The 15856-nt window shown below is 42.6% G+C and overlaps 1 protein-coding gene across 1 annotated transcript in view; it reads left to right on the top strand.

Moving 5' to 3' along the window:
• The window catches only part of LHCGR (luteinizing hormone/choriogonadotropin receptor), a 52913-nt gene extending 37326 nt beyond the window's left edge, over positions 1-15587 (top strand). Inside the window, exons 8-11 of the mRNA XM_059407811.1 lie at positions 2211-2285; positions 5315-5500; positions 8997-9077; positions 14426-15587. Of these exons, the coding sequence (XP_059263794.1) occupies positions 2211-2285; positions 5315-5500; positions 8997-9077; positions 14426-15566 (1483 nt within the window). The 3' untranslated portion in view covers positions 15567-15587. The remainder of the gene's footprint in view (positions 1-2210; positions 2286-5314; positions 5501-8996; positions 9078-14425) is intronic.
• The last annotated feature ends 269 nt before the right edge of the window (positions 15588-15856 follow it).

Raw genomic sequence — 15856 nt, forward strand, 5'->3', positions numbered from 1 at the left:
ACCATGGCAATAGTGAGGGGAAGTACGTCACAGGAAGAGGAAGCAGGATGTGCAAAGAAAAGAAGTTGTAAGCTCCAGGAACTGACAGGAGGCCAGAGCGGCTGGAGGGTCATCAGCAAGGGAAACAGGTATGAGACAAACCTGGAGATGGAACGGAGAAGCAAATCATGCAGAACTCAGGGGCAGTGGAAAAATCTAAATTCTTTTCTACAGGCAAGGAGGCCCACTGAAGGATTGAGGCAGGGAAGGGGAGGTGGGTTTTAAAACCGCCAAGCAAAAGTTTCACACTATACATTCAACCCAGTTTCTGACACCTTCCTCATAAACGGGCCTGTCCAAAGTTGTTCAGAATGATGATACCAACACCCTACAAAGTTCTCGAACTTCCTATTTACTAAGGCAAGACAGGGTGGAGAGAAGCAGCACCAGAAGTTTGCCCTCAGACACCTCCAGGGTTCTAAAAGTCAGTCCCTACCATTCCCAGAGCGCCCCACTTATGAACATTTTGGGTGGAGTTTGGGAGTTCTCCCACTGTGCTTCAAGAGGTTATCCTGCCTGTGCTTCTCATACCTGGGGGCTTGTGTCACTTGGGAGCATGAAAGTGACCCCCAGGAAAATGTGGTAGGTGGATTTATTTTTAACTGAGTTACATAATGCAGAGTTATCAGTACATAGAAAAATCTGAGTTTTAATAAAACATGTGAAATGCTCTGTCATGAAACTTGAACAATTAATTTGACCTGGCTGACATGAGGATTATTTGCTCCCAGAGCCCTGTATCAATGATTTATGACCATAACAGAACGTAATTAAAACAAACCAAATTAGCAAGAAGAGCCATGGAGGTTCAGAAAGGAAATTTTCTTTTGATTTAGATTTTAAACAGCAATTGACTCTGACAACCTCATCTCTTTGAAAGTGGAAATACACCCAGGGGATGGAACTGTATGAGACTGACGGGTGCCTTCTGATGGAAGGGCTGAGGGTTCCCAAGGAAAACGCTTAGTAGAAGCATGTGGAAAACAGCCACCCAGGGAGCAAGATGCAGGGGGTTTTGCCATTTTGAAATGGCAGGTGTGATGTGGAGACATGCAGAAAGACAATGAAGAAGCTGTAGAGCTATGAGGTGAGCCAGGAAGCCTAAGCATCTGCAGGGGAGGGAACAGCAGTTGTCAGTCTATCTGTTTTGCTATGTAACACTGTAATGGTGATGCCAAAGAATCATGTCCCTGTGCTTGAAATCACCACACCAACAATGGAGGCATGTTCCAGAATGCTCTTTGAGGCACCACTCTTCTCTCATAGAAAGAAAGAGCTTAAAAGAAGGCTGGTAAGCCTGAGCCTAGGGACTCCTCTCCCAGCTTGCTGATCCACCCAGAGATGGGAGACACTGGCATCCAGGCCCAGACAGGAGGCTGCTGGGTAGAGCCAGGCTGAGCTAGCTGTTCCTGAGCAGTTCACCCTGAGCTGCTTGGAGCTCAAGGGAAGGGAAGCTGCAGAGAGCTCCTGTGGAGCAGTGTTTGGTTGTGCCATAGCCTGAATGGCAGCGGCCCTATACCCTTTTGCTTCCACAGCATGCATACACAATGGCAATCATATACCCAGCACAAGACCCTATGTGGGGTGCGCAAGGTGTGGAGCAATTTTCTACATAGGTTGTCCCTCCTCCCCTTTCCTACCCACAGAGAATGCATATCTGAGAGAAAAAGAGTACAGTTCACAGGATGAAAGGGGTATTGTTGAGTGGACCCTACTTCTTTTCAGGTAAAGCATTTACAAACTTCAGTATCTGACTCTTAGCCAACTCTGAGACGTTCAAGGTCAGGGTGGCTGAGCACAGGACACACAGCGGGCCGCCTCTCTGCCCTTCAGCCTTGAACCCTGGAGCAGTGTTCTCATCCTTGCGCACCTTTGTGGCTGCCAACTTTCCTAACTCCAGGCCAGAAGGGGGTGAGTGCTTTAAGCTGCAGGACAACACATTCTACGGAGTGAGGGGGACACTGCAGGGGAAAGGTGGGGCAGGACACACACTCCAGCAACAGGACAATTTGCCCCGTACCAGCATGTCTTTTTCCGCTTTCCCTATGGTCCCCCTTTCCCTCCAGCACTGAGCACCACTCAGGCAGGCTACTCCAACCGTGTGTCTGTGCAGCTGTGACCAGTGACATGTGCAAGTGCACGCTCCACTAAGGACACTTTCTTCCTCACAGGGAGCTCAAGGAAAATGCACACCTAGAGAAGATGCACAATGGAGCCTTCCGGGGAGCCACAGGACCTAGCATCTTGTGAGTACAGCAGTGCTGCCTTCCCTCCCTACCAAGGCTTGCTGAGGGTGACCAGCCACCCCGTCCCCAGGCTGGTTTGTGGAGATTCAGCCTCCATCTGTGAAAGGGCTGCCATTAACCAATAAGGCAAGCTGGGAGAGCTTATATGACACAAACTGTCTCCATTCTAGAGCCAGAAGTCTGAACCTGAGATGGCAGTAGTCTCATTCCTCCTGAGGGCTGTGAAGGCGGGCTCTGTTCTAGGCCTCCCTCCTGGCTCCTGGGTGTGCCTTCCAGTTGTGACAGCATAACTCTTGACTTCACATGGCTCTCTCTGTGTGGATCTGCCTGTCTCTGAACTACCCTCTTTTTATAAGGACGCCAGCCATACTGGATCTAGATCCATCCTAATGACCTCATTTTATCATGATTACCTTTGTGAAAACCTCATGTCCAAATAAGGTCACATTCTGAGGTACTGAGGGCTGAGGACTTCCACATTTGAATTTGAGAAAGACAATTCAACCTATAACACCAAGTATGCCTCACGTGCTGGCAGATGGGTGGGTGGCTGCCCACTTGGCATCCACTCTGGACATGCAAAGGCCATAGATCTGACTTGCCCCTGACATTTGTCTGGACAGAGCTGAGCTGCTATGTCAGGCTCCCTGAGGATGCAAGCTGAAGAACCATTCTACTTCCAACCCCACCACAATTAACTTCTGGCTGTGTCTAGTTCCCAGCCCCCAATCTTATCAACCAACACCCCAACTATCTCTAGTTCCCAGCCCCCACTACTATCAACCCCCACTGACTATGTCTAGTTGCCAGCCCCCAGAGCTGTCATCTCTTCCTGTCTCTTATTTTCCAGCCCCTGTTCCTGTCAACCTCCAATTCCATTTAGTTTCTACCCCCACCACTGTCAACCCAGAACTGTGTCTAGTCCTAGCCCCCACCACTGTCAACCCTTGGCTTCTTCTACTCCCCAGCTCCTCCCAGTATCCATTTTGACTCCACTTCTCAATTTCTGCAACCATCAACCCCTGACTCTGTTTACTTCCTAATGTCTACCACTAAAACTCCTCACCTTCTCAACTTCCTAACTTCTGCTGCTCTCAGTCCTGACTCACTCTCTACTCTCCATTCAACCTCATGACCTTTGCGTCTACTACCTCATGACTTCTGCCCACTATTTTCTCTGTTGTGTCTCAGCTTCTGCTCCCCTATGCCACGGGTCCTTGTCTGTGTGTCTCCTCTTCAGAGACATAGTCACCAGACTCACAATCATCCAGGTTGGAGAGACTCTGAAGTCTGGCTCGTAGAGCAAGCCAGCTACTGACCCAGCCACGGGACAGCCAGCCAAAGAGAGTGGCCTCTGGGTTAAAGTATATGAGTATATAGTGTGGTCTGAGACATCCTTCCTGATAGTTTTTGCCTAAAGAGCTGCTTGGTCCACTTGCTTAGAAATGACTGTGAGCAGGACGCCTGGGTGGCTCAGTTGGTTGGACGACTGCCTTCATGATCCCGGAGTCCTGGGATCGAGTCCCGCATCAGGCTCCCAACTCCACGGGGAGTCTGCTTCTCCCTCTGAACTTCTCCTCGATCATGCTCTCTCTCACTGTCTCTCTCTCAAATAAATAAATAAAATCTTTAAAAAAAAAAAAAAAAGAAATGACTGTGAGCAATAAAGATACCTGTACTGTCTTGTCCAGAACAGTCAGACCACACCCAGTCTTATTTCACAAGCAGCTGTTCTCATTACACTCTTAGGGAGTAAGAGGTGTCTAGAAGTGTTCCTTCCACCCACAACCCAAAAATACATCCCCCACTGGTCTTCTACTGAGACTGATGTCCTAATGTACTCCTTTATAATGAGACACTGCCTTTCCTAGAGTCCTAATTTAAAGTCCTAAATATCCTAATTTAAAATCCTAAACATTAAAATCCTAAAATAGCCCCCAGCAAAACACATACACACATACAGAAAAAAAAAAAAATCCACCTGCAAAGAGCTGTGTGCTCTATCCCTAACATATCCAGGAGAACTCCATAAAGCAGGGTGGGAATATAGGTTATCTCATTCAACAGGGACACAAAAGCAGCAGGAGTCTGAAGCCCTTGAGGCAAATTCTGCTGTCTTGATTATTCCACCAATGGCCTACACTAGCCATTGCTCTGTTTTTTTAAGTTCATCTGTCTATCAGTCATCTCTTGATCTCCTTCCATGTGCTGGGCACTAAGCACTGGGACAATTTACTGAAGGGGACTACACTGCTGGAAAGTTTCACGGGGCATCAGCAGCAACCACTTAGGAGATGAGCAGTATTTTATTAAATTCTCCACTGACTCGTCTTCCTCCTTACTTTGAACTTGTTTGGATTTTTCTTGAACATTGCCTCAAGATTAGAAAAACCAACGAGTTTGGGACCTTGTGTACAAAACTGAAGCTTTACATACAGTTCTGTTTGCTTGGCCAAGTGCTTGCTTGCACTGGACTGATGAATCCAGTTTGCCTTTAGAAAATGTACTGTTGGGACGCCTGGGTGGCTCAGTTGGTTAAGCAGCTGCCTTCGGCTCAGGTCATGATCCCAGGTCCTGGGATCAAGTCCCACATCGGGCTCCTTGCTCCGCAGGGAGCCTGCTTCTCCCTCTGACTCTGCCTTCCACTCTGTCTGCCTATGCTCGCTCTCGCTTGCTCTCTCTCTGACAAATAAATAATAAATAAAATCTTTAAAAAAAAGAAAAAAAGAAAATGTACTGTTTACCTCCCAGGTAGATGACAGCTTATACCTATAAGGAGTTACACTCAACCTTGAAAGGAATAACAGGGTGAATATGAGGGAAAAAACACAGCATGGGTTTTCTCTGTGTGTGTGTTTTTTTAAAATTTAGATCTTAATGAGAGTGACTGAATGGAGAATTAGGGGAAAGACGAGATGGAGAAAAGATTCCTCAGAACCTAGAACAATACTGTTGAGAGGAGGTTTCAGCCCATGAATCAGATGTATAAAATATATAAACAAAAAGGCTTACTACATTCTATTTTTCAGGGATATTTCTTCCACCAAATTGCAAGCTTTGCCTAGCTACGGGCTGGAGTCCATCCAGACACTCATTGCCACATCATCCTATTCTCTAAAAAAACTGCCATCAAGGGAAAAATTTGCCAACCTCCTGGATGCCACACTGACTTACTCGAGCCACTGCTGTGCTTTTAGAAATTTGCCAACAAAAGAGTAAGTAAAAAGCAAAAGGTAGAGCCTGCCAAGATGTGGCAGAAGCAGATTTCAAAACAGTCAACTGCAACAGCTTCCTGCCTCTTCACTACCTGCTCTAGATCAGCTCCAGAGCCATGGGGTCACTTTCAGAGAGACAAGAAGAAAATGAGCCATCCTGTTTCCTCCAGAAAACTAATTCCAAACAGTTGATTCACCCTGCAGCTATAAGATCTTTGTAGCCTATTCTGGGCTAACTGAGTTATAACCTTAAATTAGGCTGTAATTGCAGTTGCAAAATGGAGTACAAAACTAGCATCTTAAAGATTAGCTCTAATCCTTATCAGAGAGCATCATTTTTAAAGAAGAAGGGAAGTAGGCTCAAGAGAGTAAATTTTACCTAACATCTTAATCTTTAATAAAAAAAAAAAAAAAAAAGGACACAAACTCTACAGAAGACTTTTTTTTAAAGCTATTTCTCTCCCAGCAAGAAGATCATCTTTCATTTCAGAACAGAATTCTAGCTCCCTAAGGAGTAGCTTAGTGTCAGAACAAAAAGGACATGAACTCCTGGCTGGTTTGTGTCCAGTGTGGGCATCTTACCGATTCCACTGATACACTACAATCCAGAAAGTAAGGACAGCCTGTGCAGGATTTCATTCTTTCCTTAAAGATTATTTTTCAGACTTCTTTTTGAGATACATACTATTACCTTTTTTACATCGCAAACCAGTACACAACACCTAGGTAACAATATATTTTTACATGTGTATCATGGGATACACAGATTATTTTTCTTGTCCACTTTACTCTATTTTATTTCACGTGTGTTCTGTTTTCAATACTAGTCTTGACGCACTCTTTTGTTTTCATGACGCACTAATGGGATACAACTCACAGCTGGGAAAACATTTGCCCTGAAGGGTTATTATGCTGGTTAAGTGGCTCAGTTGGTTAAGCAGCTGCCTTCGGCTCGGATCATGATCCCAGCATCCTGAGATCAAGTCCCACATCGGGCTCCTTGCTCCACAGGGAGCCTGCTTCTCCCTCTGACTCTGCTTGCCACTCTGCCTGTGCTCGCTCTCATTCTCTCTCTCTCAGACAAATAAATAAATAAAATCTTTTAAAAAAAAAAAAAGAAGAAGATATTCTCAATTAATTAGATGAAGTGCTCAAAGAGTGATGCTAAGATGCTGCTGTCTTTATTTGAATCAACCTACTTATAATGAGTCAACCAACAAGTATTATCGTACATCTACTTTGTGCCTTGCAGAGGTGCAGGAAGCGCTATCTGAAGTTTTGAGGTAAAAAGACAAAACACTAAGAAGACAAAGCACTCAGAGAGCCATGCACCATTAGCTGAGCTTCGAAGAATGTTAATTGAACACTTACCGTTTCCAAACAGTGCAAAAATCTGAAGATACAAAGATAACTAAGAGTTCATCCCACCCTCCAAGAATCACAAACAGCTATATGGGGGCAGCACACAAGAGACCAATGTTTAAGTACAATACAGCAAAGGTAATGGTAGAGCTAAGAATAGAATAGAATGCTCTGGGAGCCCTGAAGAAGAGTTTCTAAGCAGCAACAGGACTTACAGAAGGCTTCCTAAAGGAGTGACTTCTGCTGAGCTTTAGAGAGGGGTAAGAGTTGGCTAGGCAAGTGTGGATAAAACCATGCCAAGAAGACAAATAGCTCATGTGAAGGCACAAAGGCAAGAGACAGAAGATGGAAGTCCTTTGGAAAAACTGGAGCAAGAAGTCTTAAGGGTACGCAGAGGAAACAGGGAGAGGTGGGCTGTGATGGGCTCTGGGTGTCAGGCCAAGTTGTTCGGAGGATTGGGAACCACTAAAGAACTCAAAGCAAAATTACTCAGATTTGCTTTTGTAAAATAACACTGTGGAGGATGGCTTAGAGGTGAGCAAAGCTGGTAAGAGACCAAATTGAATAACAATACAGACACTAGTTTACGATAAAGCTGATTCTGGACACCTCAACTTTGGAGGCAAAGAGGTCACATCCCTTCTGAAATTACTGGCATGTAAAAACAGTAGTTCAGGGGCTTTTTATTCCAGTAAATGAAAAAGACTGCCTCTGGGTGAAAAAAAGGAGGACAGGCTTATGCAGGTGTAGACCAGTATCAAAGTAAGATGGGAATATAGTCACACAGAGGGTGTCTTGCTTGGAATTACAAGCTTTAACTGACTCCCCCTGTCTCCATAAAGCTTGAAACCTTGGATGCTATTGAGGCCAGAGAGCCTGAACTGGGCCAGGGGAATATTGAAGCAAACTCTGAGCCACTCCTCTGCCCTGCAGCTGCTGGGCCTGGGTAACAAACACAGCTGCCTAGGCAGATGGCCCCAAAGACTTCCTTGGTATCTATGATTAAAATTGCAAAAAAGAGTAGATGGAACCCAATGTTATGAGCTGAAGGCAAAGAACAACCGCATTTCCTGTTAACTATAGGGTGGTTCACGCATAGTATCTCTAAGTGTCGGACATGGAGCCAGCATCAAACACACACACACACACGTGCGCACGCGTGCGCGCGCACACGCATGCATGCACACATACTTTGATCCAAATTTGAGGACTTATAAGCCGGACCCAAAATAACAAGATGATTAATTTTTGAAAGTGGGTCCCGTAGGTCAAATAGTTCCTCTATATTATCCACCTTTATATACAAAGTTTATATACAGAGTTATTTGTATAAGGAATTTATATACAAAGTTATTTGTACAAGGAATTATCTTGTTAATATTGGAGGAGAATATATAGAAATTTCTATATATAGAATATATAGAAATTTCTAATTGCCTCGTATCTCCTTTCTCCTTGGGAAGGTTGAGTTTCTCACCACCTTTCTCTTTCCTTCTACTTCTTCATCCAGTTTTCTTTTGTGCCTCCCTTTCGTCTTATCTTAGGAATATAAGTACAGGTCTCTTTTAATATCTTGAGACTTCTCACCTTTCCATTAGGCTAAACTTCTTGGAACAATGGAGGACTAGGGAACACCTACACATATTTCTCCACATAAGGAAAAAGGGCAGAAAATTCACATCATAATGTCAAGTCCAGTATCTTCAAATCCTTACAAAACAGATTTCCCAGTTAGGATTCGAAGCCATGAATCCTGAATGGTTATTTGTTCATCAAGAGCAACGTGGTGAGGAGACTGGTAAGGAGCAAACCCTAATATACCACAAAGGTAGTTTTTAATAAGCAGTGAAAAAACCATGATTCAACATGATGGATTTAAGCTTTTTCATCTCTAAAGCCCACACAAAACATTTAGCATTCAGGAGCATTTTATCTAAGCTGGAAGCACTCTAATGACAATTCTGAAGCCTTTACTCTCTCCCCAGGAAATGTTTCAGTTAGGACAATGGTGCAGAACATGAAATATAATAGGTAAAGAATTTGGATGAACAAAGCATAAATAGACATGATCATGTTTAGTTTAAAGACCAAAAGCTCAACTGCTTTTTTTTTTTTTAAACCTCTTTTCTTTCAGGCAGAATTTTTCATTTTCCATTTTTGAAAACTTTTCCAAACAATGTGAAAGCACAGCAAGGAGAACAAATAATGAAACGCTGTAAGTATTTGCATGCAAAGAAACTCAGGAAGCCATGTCTCGTTCTATGTGCATCTTATTTTCAGTGCCAATGGTTTTCTTCTGATAAAAGTCTTCACTGGGTGGGGGGCCGGTTTGCAAAGCATTTTTTAGTAGATTTAAGATGGGAATTTTTCCTTTGCAAATGGCATCCAGTTGATCAGACATCTCTTTTAACTCATTTAAAAAAAAAAAAAAAGCTCTTTAAAAAATGTATATACATGTTCATTCTACAGCTAAATGCTCCTTGGAAATTAAAATTTTATTTGCAGTTATCCTGAGGTCACTAAGGGCTTGTTTAAATGACAGCTTCATTAGGAATTTTCACTAGTCAGTGGTCAAAAAGATTAACTGATTGCAGATACAGCTTCTAGAAGTAGCCACTTCCCTTTAAAAAGACCTAGGCCACCTTGACCACTATGCTCTGGAGCTTAAAATTATTCAGCCTCAATGCTATCACTAACATACACTGCATGGGAGCTCCACTTCTATTCTATGGACTGATTTTTTTAACATTTTTCCTGGCTGTCTTGACATTTCACATACGTTCAGATATAAAAGAGCATGTCTCAAAAGATAATCCCAGTGTCCCTATGCCACATTTACTACGATTTATAAATCTTATTATTCTCCCATGTGTCCTTCAGGCTACAAAACCAGATGCCCTTCTAAGACACCTTGCCATTCTCCATTCTCTCTTCGTCTTTTTTTCCTTTTCTCTTTTTTTTTCCCCCCATCGCAGCAGGGTGGTGTGATGGAAGGACCCTGGGTATCGGGGCTTCTCAGAGTTGGACATGAATCCTTGGCAGTGATGTTCCTATAACACTGGCTATCCCTGGACAATACTTACCTTTTTGTTTTAGACATTTTTCCTCATCTGTAAGGGGCAGCAGGAATATCATTTGGCTTTCAGAACCATGAGAGTGAAGAGAGTTGTTAAAGAATCTAACAGCATCTGGGGTACATTAGAAATATCATACTCTGTATCCTTCTTTTCTCTTTCATTTAGGCTAACCCCAACTATATTCCAGTATTCCTTTTCCTCATCATTCCTGCTCCTCTTGATATTCTGTCAGCCACCTTCCCTGTTACTCTTTTGTAACCTATGGCTTTTTGCCTCATCAACAGGAAACACTTTTGGCTATTGCCAACGATAGCATCGAGGGGTAGTTTGTGGGGACAGGAGACTTTAGCCCATTCTCAATAATCCTCATCAACCTTGCTACAAGCCTTCCCAAATAAGGCTACAATCTTGAGTTTGCTATGCTAACACTGGTTTAAAACAAATCCCCTAATTTCCAGCATCCCCAAAACTATGTGAAATTAGCACATAATCTAGCTAAAAAGAATGTGCTCCCTGTGAAATCCCCTTCCCCTCTTCCCACTACCTTGCTATTCCTAAATCCCTGGAGTTTAGAAATTCTACAGCTCACCTACTCTCACCAAAATATCAGTGTCCTTGCTGCTACAGCTGGCCCCATCGTTCTCCTGCAGTCCCTATCTTTCCACCTGTCTTTGTTCATTGTGGTTGAAGTGGCCTCTCCTTCCTCTGACTCAGTGTTGTAGGCCTGTAGTCCATTCATATCCTTCTGTACTAAAGACAGGTCCCTGCTGGGTTTTGTCAATAGCATGCTGCTGCCCTCAGGAGCCATCCCAAGACACAAATGTAAGTAGCAGCAGGTCTAAAGACAAATCATGAAGGAGAAAAACTGCTAGACATATGCTCAGTAGGGCAAAAAAAAAAAAAAAAAAAGAAAGGGCAAAGGACCAGAGAAGTGAGAGAGGGAACATGTTTGACCTCTTATTGACACAAATTTATTCAGAAGTCATGGCAGAATTTTTAGAAGCTTTGAATTAGTGTTTCTGGTGTTGTATTATTAGTAGCAGCTGAAATGTTTCTTTTTAAGATTATATTTATTAATTTGAGAGAGAGAGAGAGAGCATGAGCACAGTGTAAAGGCAGAAGGAAAAGGAGAAGCAGACTCCCCGCAGAGCAGGGGGCCACCTGCAGGGCTGGATCCCAGGATTCTGGGATCCTGACCTGAACCAAAGGCAGATGCTTAACTAACTGAACCACCCAAGTGCCCTCGAAGAAAAAGTTTTGTTTTGTTTTTGTTTTTTTAAATATTTTATTTATTTATTTGACAGAGATCACAAGCAGGCAGAGAGGCAGGCAGAGAGAGGGAGGGGGAAGCAGGCTCCCCGCTGAGCAGAGAACCCCATGCAGGGCTGGATCCCAGGACCCTGAGATCATGACCTGAGCCGAAGACAGAGGCTTAATCCATGAGCCCCGCAGGTGCCCCTGAAGTAGTTTTGATAAGGGGAAAGGAGCAAGGGAAATTAAGGTAGCAATAGTTGGAAAGTTTCCATCTGGCTTAATAAAGGCTATTATTTCGTAGGAATCATCTAGGAAGCTTATTTAAAACACAGATTGCTGGGCTCTGTCCCTCAAGAATTTGATTCAGGGTTTCAAGTAAAGCCAGGAACCTGCATTTTAACGAACACCCTGGTGATTCTGATGGAAATGGTCCAAGGACTCCACTTTGAAAAGCACTGACTGAGAGCCAGTGAAGTAGAGGAAAGGACCCTGCACTATGAATATGAAGACCTAGCACTGCCACTACAGCCTAGTGCTGGGAGACCTTAGGCTAATCACCCACCTCCTTTAATCTTGGATTCCTCACCAGTAAAATGAGGGGTTCAGTGAGAGGGTCTTTAAGAAGCTTTTAATGCAAAGAAATAACCTATTTTCTTTAATTGTTCTTTATAACTACCACATCCCTTCAAAGATTATCAAAAAAAAAAAAAAAAACCAACAACAGGTAATTCTATTAATGGGCATGAGATGAGGACAAACAAATGTACCTGTATTTAGTAATAAAACAGGGGAGGTTCCTGTGCAACCTTCTATGCAGAGCAGCAATCCTTCACAAGTTCCAAAATGGTTTCTAAGAATTTCTAGCACCATTTTGGAATCCCAGATCATAGATTTCTTTTTAATTCCTTTTTTAATTTGTGTTATTTCCCTTCAGTATTTGTATCCTTCAAATATATCCTTTCATCTACTCACCGAATTAGGTTCACACTTCCTTTTTTGGAACATGAGAAGCTAAGTTTTTTTTTGTTTTGTTTTGTTTTTTAAGATTTTATTTATTTATTTGACAGACAGAGATCACAAGTAGGCAGAGAGGCAGGCAGAGAGAGAGAGGAGGAAGCAGGCTCCCTGCTGAGAAGAGAGCCCGATATGGGACTCGATCCCAGCACCCTGAGATCATGACCTGAGCCGAAGGCAGCGGCTTAACCAACTGAGCCACCCAGGTGCCCCGAGAAGCTAAGTTTTAAGAGCAGAGAAAAATACTCTTTGAATGGATGAAGAACCCTAAGGTAAAATACATATTAGTAATGGCTCTGACAGGAAAATTATGGCCATTTCTCCAGCTCCCAAGATTATATAAGCAGACTGAGCAAAGAGAAAATTTGTTGAGCCTACATGCATGTACTGTACACACTCGTTGTCCCTGTACTCTTTCACTTCCTTTCAGAGCCAGGATCACCCTGGTTTACTCATTCCACAAGCATTGACTGAATGGATACTCTGAGCCAAAACTGTGTTAGGCACCAAGAGTTCAGAAATAAGTAATAAGTAAATAAGTAAGACCTAGTAATAAGTAATAAGAAATAAGTCAGTAATAAGTAATAAGAAATAAGTCAGTAATAAGTAATAAGAAATGAGTAAGTAATAAGTAATAAGTCAGTAATAAGTAATAAGAAATAAGTAAGACCTAGTAACCCCTGCCTTCAAAGCTATTAAAGAATAGCTTCACAGATTATTAAATCATCACACAACAGCAGTGCAGTTTGATGATTACAATAGTCCTTAAGTGCAGCTATGGCAGGGAGAAGGGGTGGTAAACTCCCTGGAGGTGTAGAATCAAGAAAGGCTTCATAGAGGAGGTTACCTTTAAGGATGAGGATGAACTCACCAGAAAGATGAGGAGAAGAAGGGAAAAAGAAACAGCACAAAGACAGAGGAATGAAAGAGTAGATTCTGAGAGCCCCAAGTCATTTCATGTAACTGAAAGGAAAGATGCACAAGGGATCTACAAGAGATAATTGTAAGAATCCCTAACAGTCACTGAGCACTTAATATGTATCAGGCATTATTCTAAACATTCTATAAGTGTTAATGGAGTTAATCTTTAGCACAGCCCTAATGAGGGGAAGTAGGATTGGTAGATCTGTTTGGCAAATGAAGAGCTTGAGGCACTGAGATGGTAACTCTCCCACCCAGATTTACACAGTTTGTAAAGACTGGAACCCAGTCAGTCTGGCTCCTGAGCCCATGCTCTCAATTGTGCAGCGCTACTGCTTCTGGAGAAGGAGGCAGAACCCAGATCATTTAGGACTTGGTGGCCATCACAAGGACTCTGGATTTTATCCCATAGCCAATGAGAACCTAGTAAAAGTTTGAAAAGATTTGTATATAAAAGACCATTCCAGAAGGAAGGTACAGATGGGCGGGGAAGGGGCTAGAATTGGGGAAGGATATTGGGGGGAAACTAATGTAACTGTCCTGTAAGAGAGGATGAAAACCTGAACTCAATTAGTAGCAGTAGGTTTGGGAGGAAGGGTAAGGCAGAAGTGGGGCTGTTCCTTCACTAGAGATGGAGTTCCTCTTCAATCTACTTTCTGAATTTGACTCATATCCCTAAGGAGTATCTATTGTCCCTATTTCCCCAAGAGAGACATTTCTCCCTATTGTCCATGTCTATATTTATTTTCTGCTAGGTTCCTGGTAGTCCATTCCTTCTTTCCACTTCTCAGCAGGGCTTTTTGTTTAGTTTGAAACCACTGTGCAAGCTAGTCTACCTGCGGCTGACCACCTTTAGCAGGGAGAGCCTTCCAATCCCATTTGTGTTCTACCACAGACACTCACTCGGCTTGATATCAGTTTGGTTGGCAAGTAAATGGAATAAATACCTAAGAAAATGCCAAGAAAGGATTCTTTTAGACATAGCAAGCATTTACCGTGTCTCTAAAATTGTGTCTCTAATACTGTGTCTCTAAATCATCCTCTGTAAACAGCTTCTTTAACTCTTTGCATCTATGACATATAAATGTATAAATTGCTTTTCATTCCCTTAAGGAAGTCCTATATCAATTCAGAGTTGTCAGATACAAATAAACCTAAGAATGAGGCTGTTGTGGCTTTGTTTCCTTTTGTTTCATAGGATTTAAAAAGCGCTAAGGAGGATCCTTCCATTTCTTTAATATACATTATCATAGAATATCTCTTGAGTTTACACTGAGACAAAATATTCTTCTTACAGTTATTCTGCCATCTTTGCTGAGAGTGAACTGAGTGACTGGGATTATGACTATGGTTTCTGCTCACCCAAGACACTCCGATGTGCTCCTGAACCAGATGCTTTTAATCCCTGTGAAGATATTATGGGCTATGACTTCCTTAGGGTCCTGATTTGGCTGATTAATATCTTGGCCATCATGGGAAATGTGACTGTTCTCTTTGTTCTCCTGACTAGTCGCTATAAAATGACAGTGCCCCGTTTTCTCATGTGCAATCTATCTTTTGCAGATTTTTGCATGGGGTTCTATCTGCTGCTCATTGCCTCAGTTGATTTCCAAACCAAAGGCCAGTATTATAACCATGCCATAGACTGGCAGACCGGGAGTGGGTGTAGTGCAGCTGGCTTTTTCACTGTATTTTCAAGTGAGCTTTCTGTCTACACCCTCACAGTTATCACACTAGAAAGATGGCACACCATCACCTATGCTCTTCAGCTGGACCAAAAGCTACGTTTAAGACATGCCATACCGATCATGCTTGGAGGATGGCTCTTTTCTACTCTAATTGCCACATTGCCCCTTGTGGGTGTCAGCAATTACATGAAGGTCAGCATTTGCCTCCCCATGGATGTGGAAACCACTCTCTCCCAAGTCTACATATTAACCATTCTGATACTCAATGTGGTGGCCTTCACCATCATCTGTGCTTGCTACATTAAAATTTATTTTGCAGTTCAAAATCCAGAGCTGATGGCTAACAACAAAGATACGAAGATTGCCAAGAAAATGGCAGTCCTCATCTTCACTGATTTCACTTGCATGGCACCAATCTCTTTTTTTGCCATCTCAGCTGCCTTCAAAGTGCCCCTTATCACAGTAACCAACTCTAAAGTTTTACTGGTTCTTTTTTATCCTGTCAATTCTTGTGCCAATCCATTTCTGTATGCGATTTTCACAAAGGCATTCCAAAGGGATTTCTTTCTGTTGCTGAGCAAATTTGGCTGCTGTAAACGTCAGGTTGAACTATATAGAAGGAAGGATTTTGTGGCTTATACCTCCAACTGCAAAAATGGCTTCACTGGATCAAATAAGCCTTCTCAGTCCACCCTGAAGTTGTCTCCATTGCAGTGTCAATATGCAACTGTCCCAGACAAGACTTGCTAATAAAGAGTGTTAACTGTTTTATCAGTAACCACATTATCGTGTAGTGCTTAAAAATATAAAAAATGATCTGTACTAGTAATTTTAACAAAGAGTTGGTTTCAGGAAATTATTTATTCTTAGGCACACTGGGAAAAAAAGAGATAATCTACCTAATTCAAAGTGTTGTCCATGATTGCCAGTGTAAAAATTATTTGTCATTGGAACATGATGACATAAAATACAGATGTTGAGAGAGTTCAGAAATATTTCTAGCAATTTTGACAAAGTAACTTAATGTCTTTGGAATCTAA

Source organism: Mustela nigripes, chromosome 7, assembly GCF_022355385.1.
Source record: "Mustela nigripes isolate SB6536 chromosome 7, MUSNIG.SB6536, whole genome shotgun sequence".
In the NCBI taxonomy this organism is placed as follows: Eukaryota; Metazoa; Chordata; class Mammalia; order Carnivora; family Mustelidae; genus Mustela; species Mustela nigripes.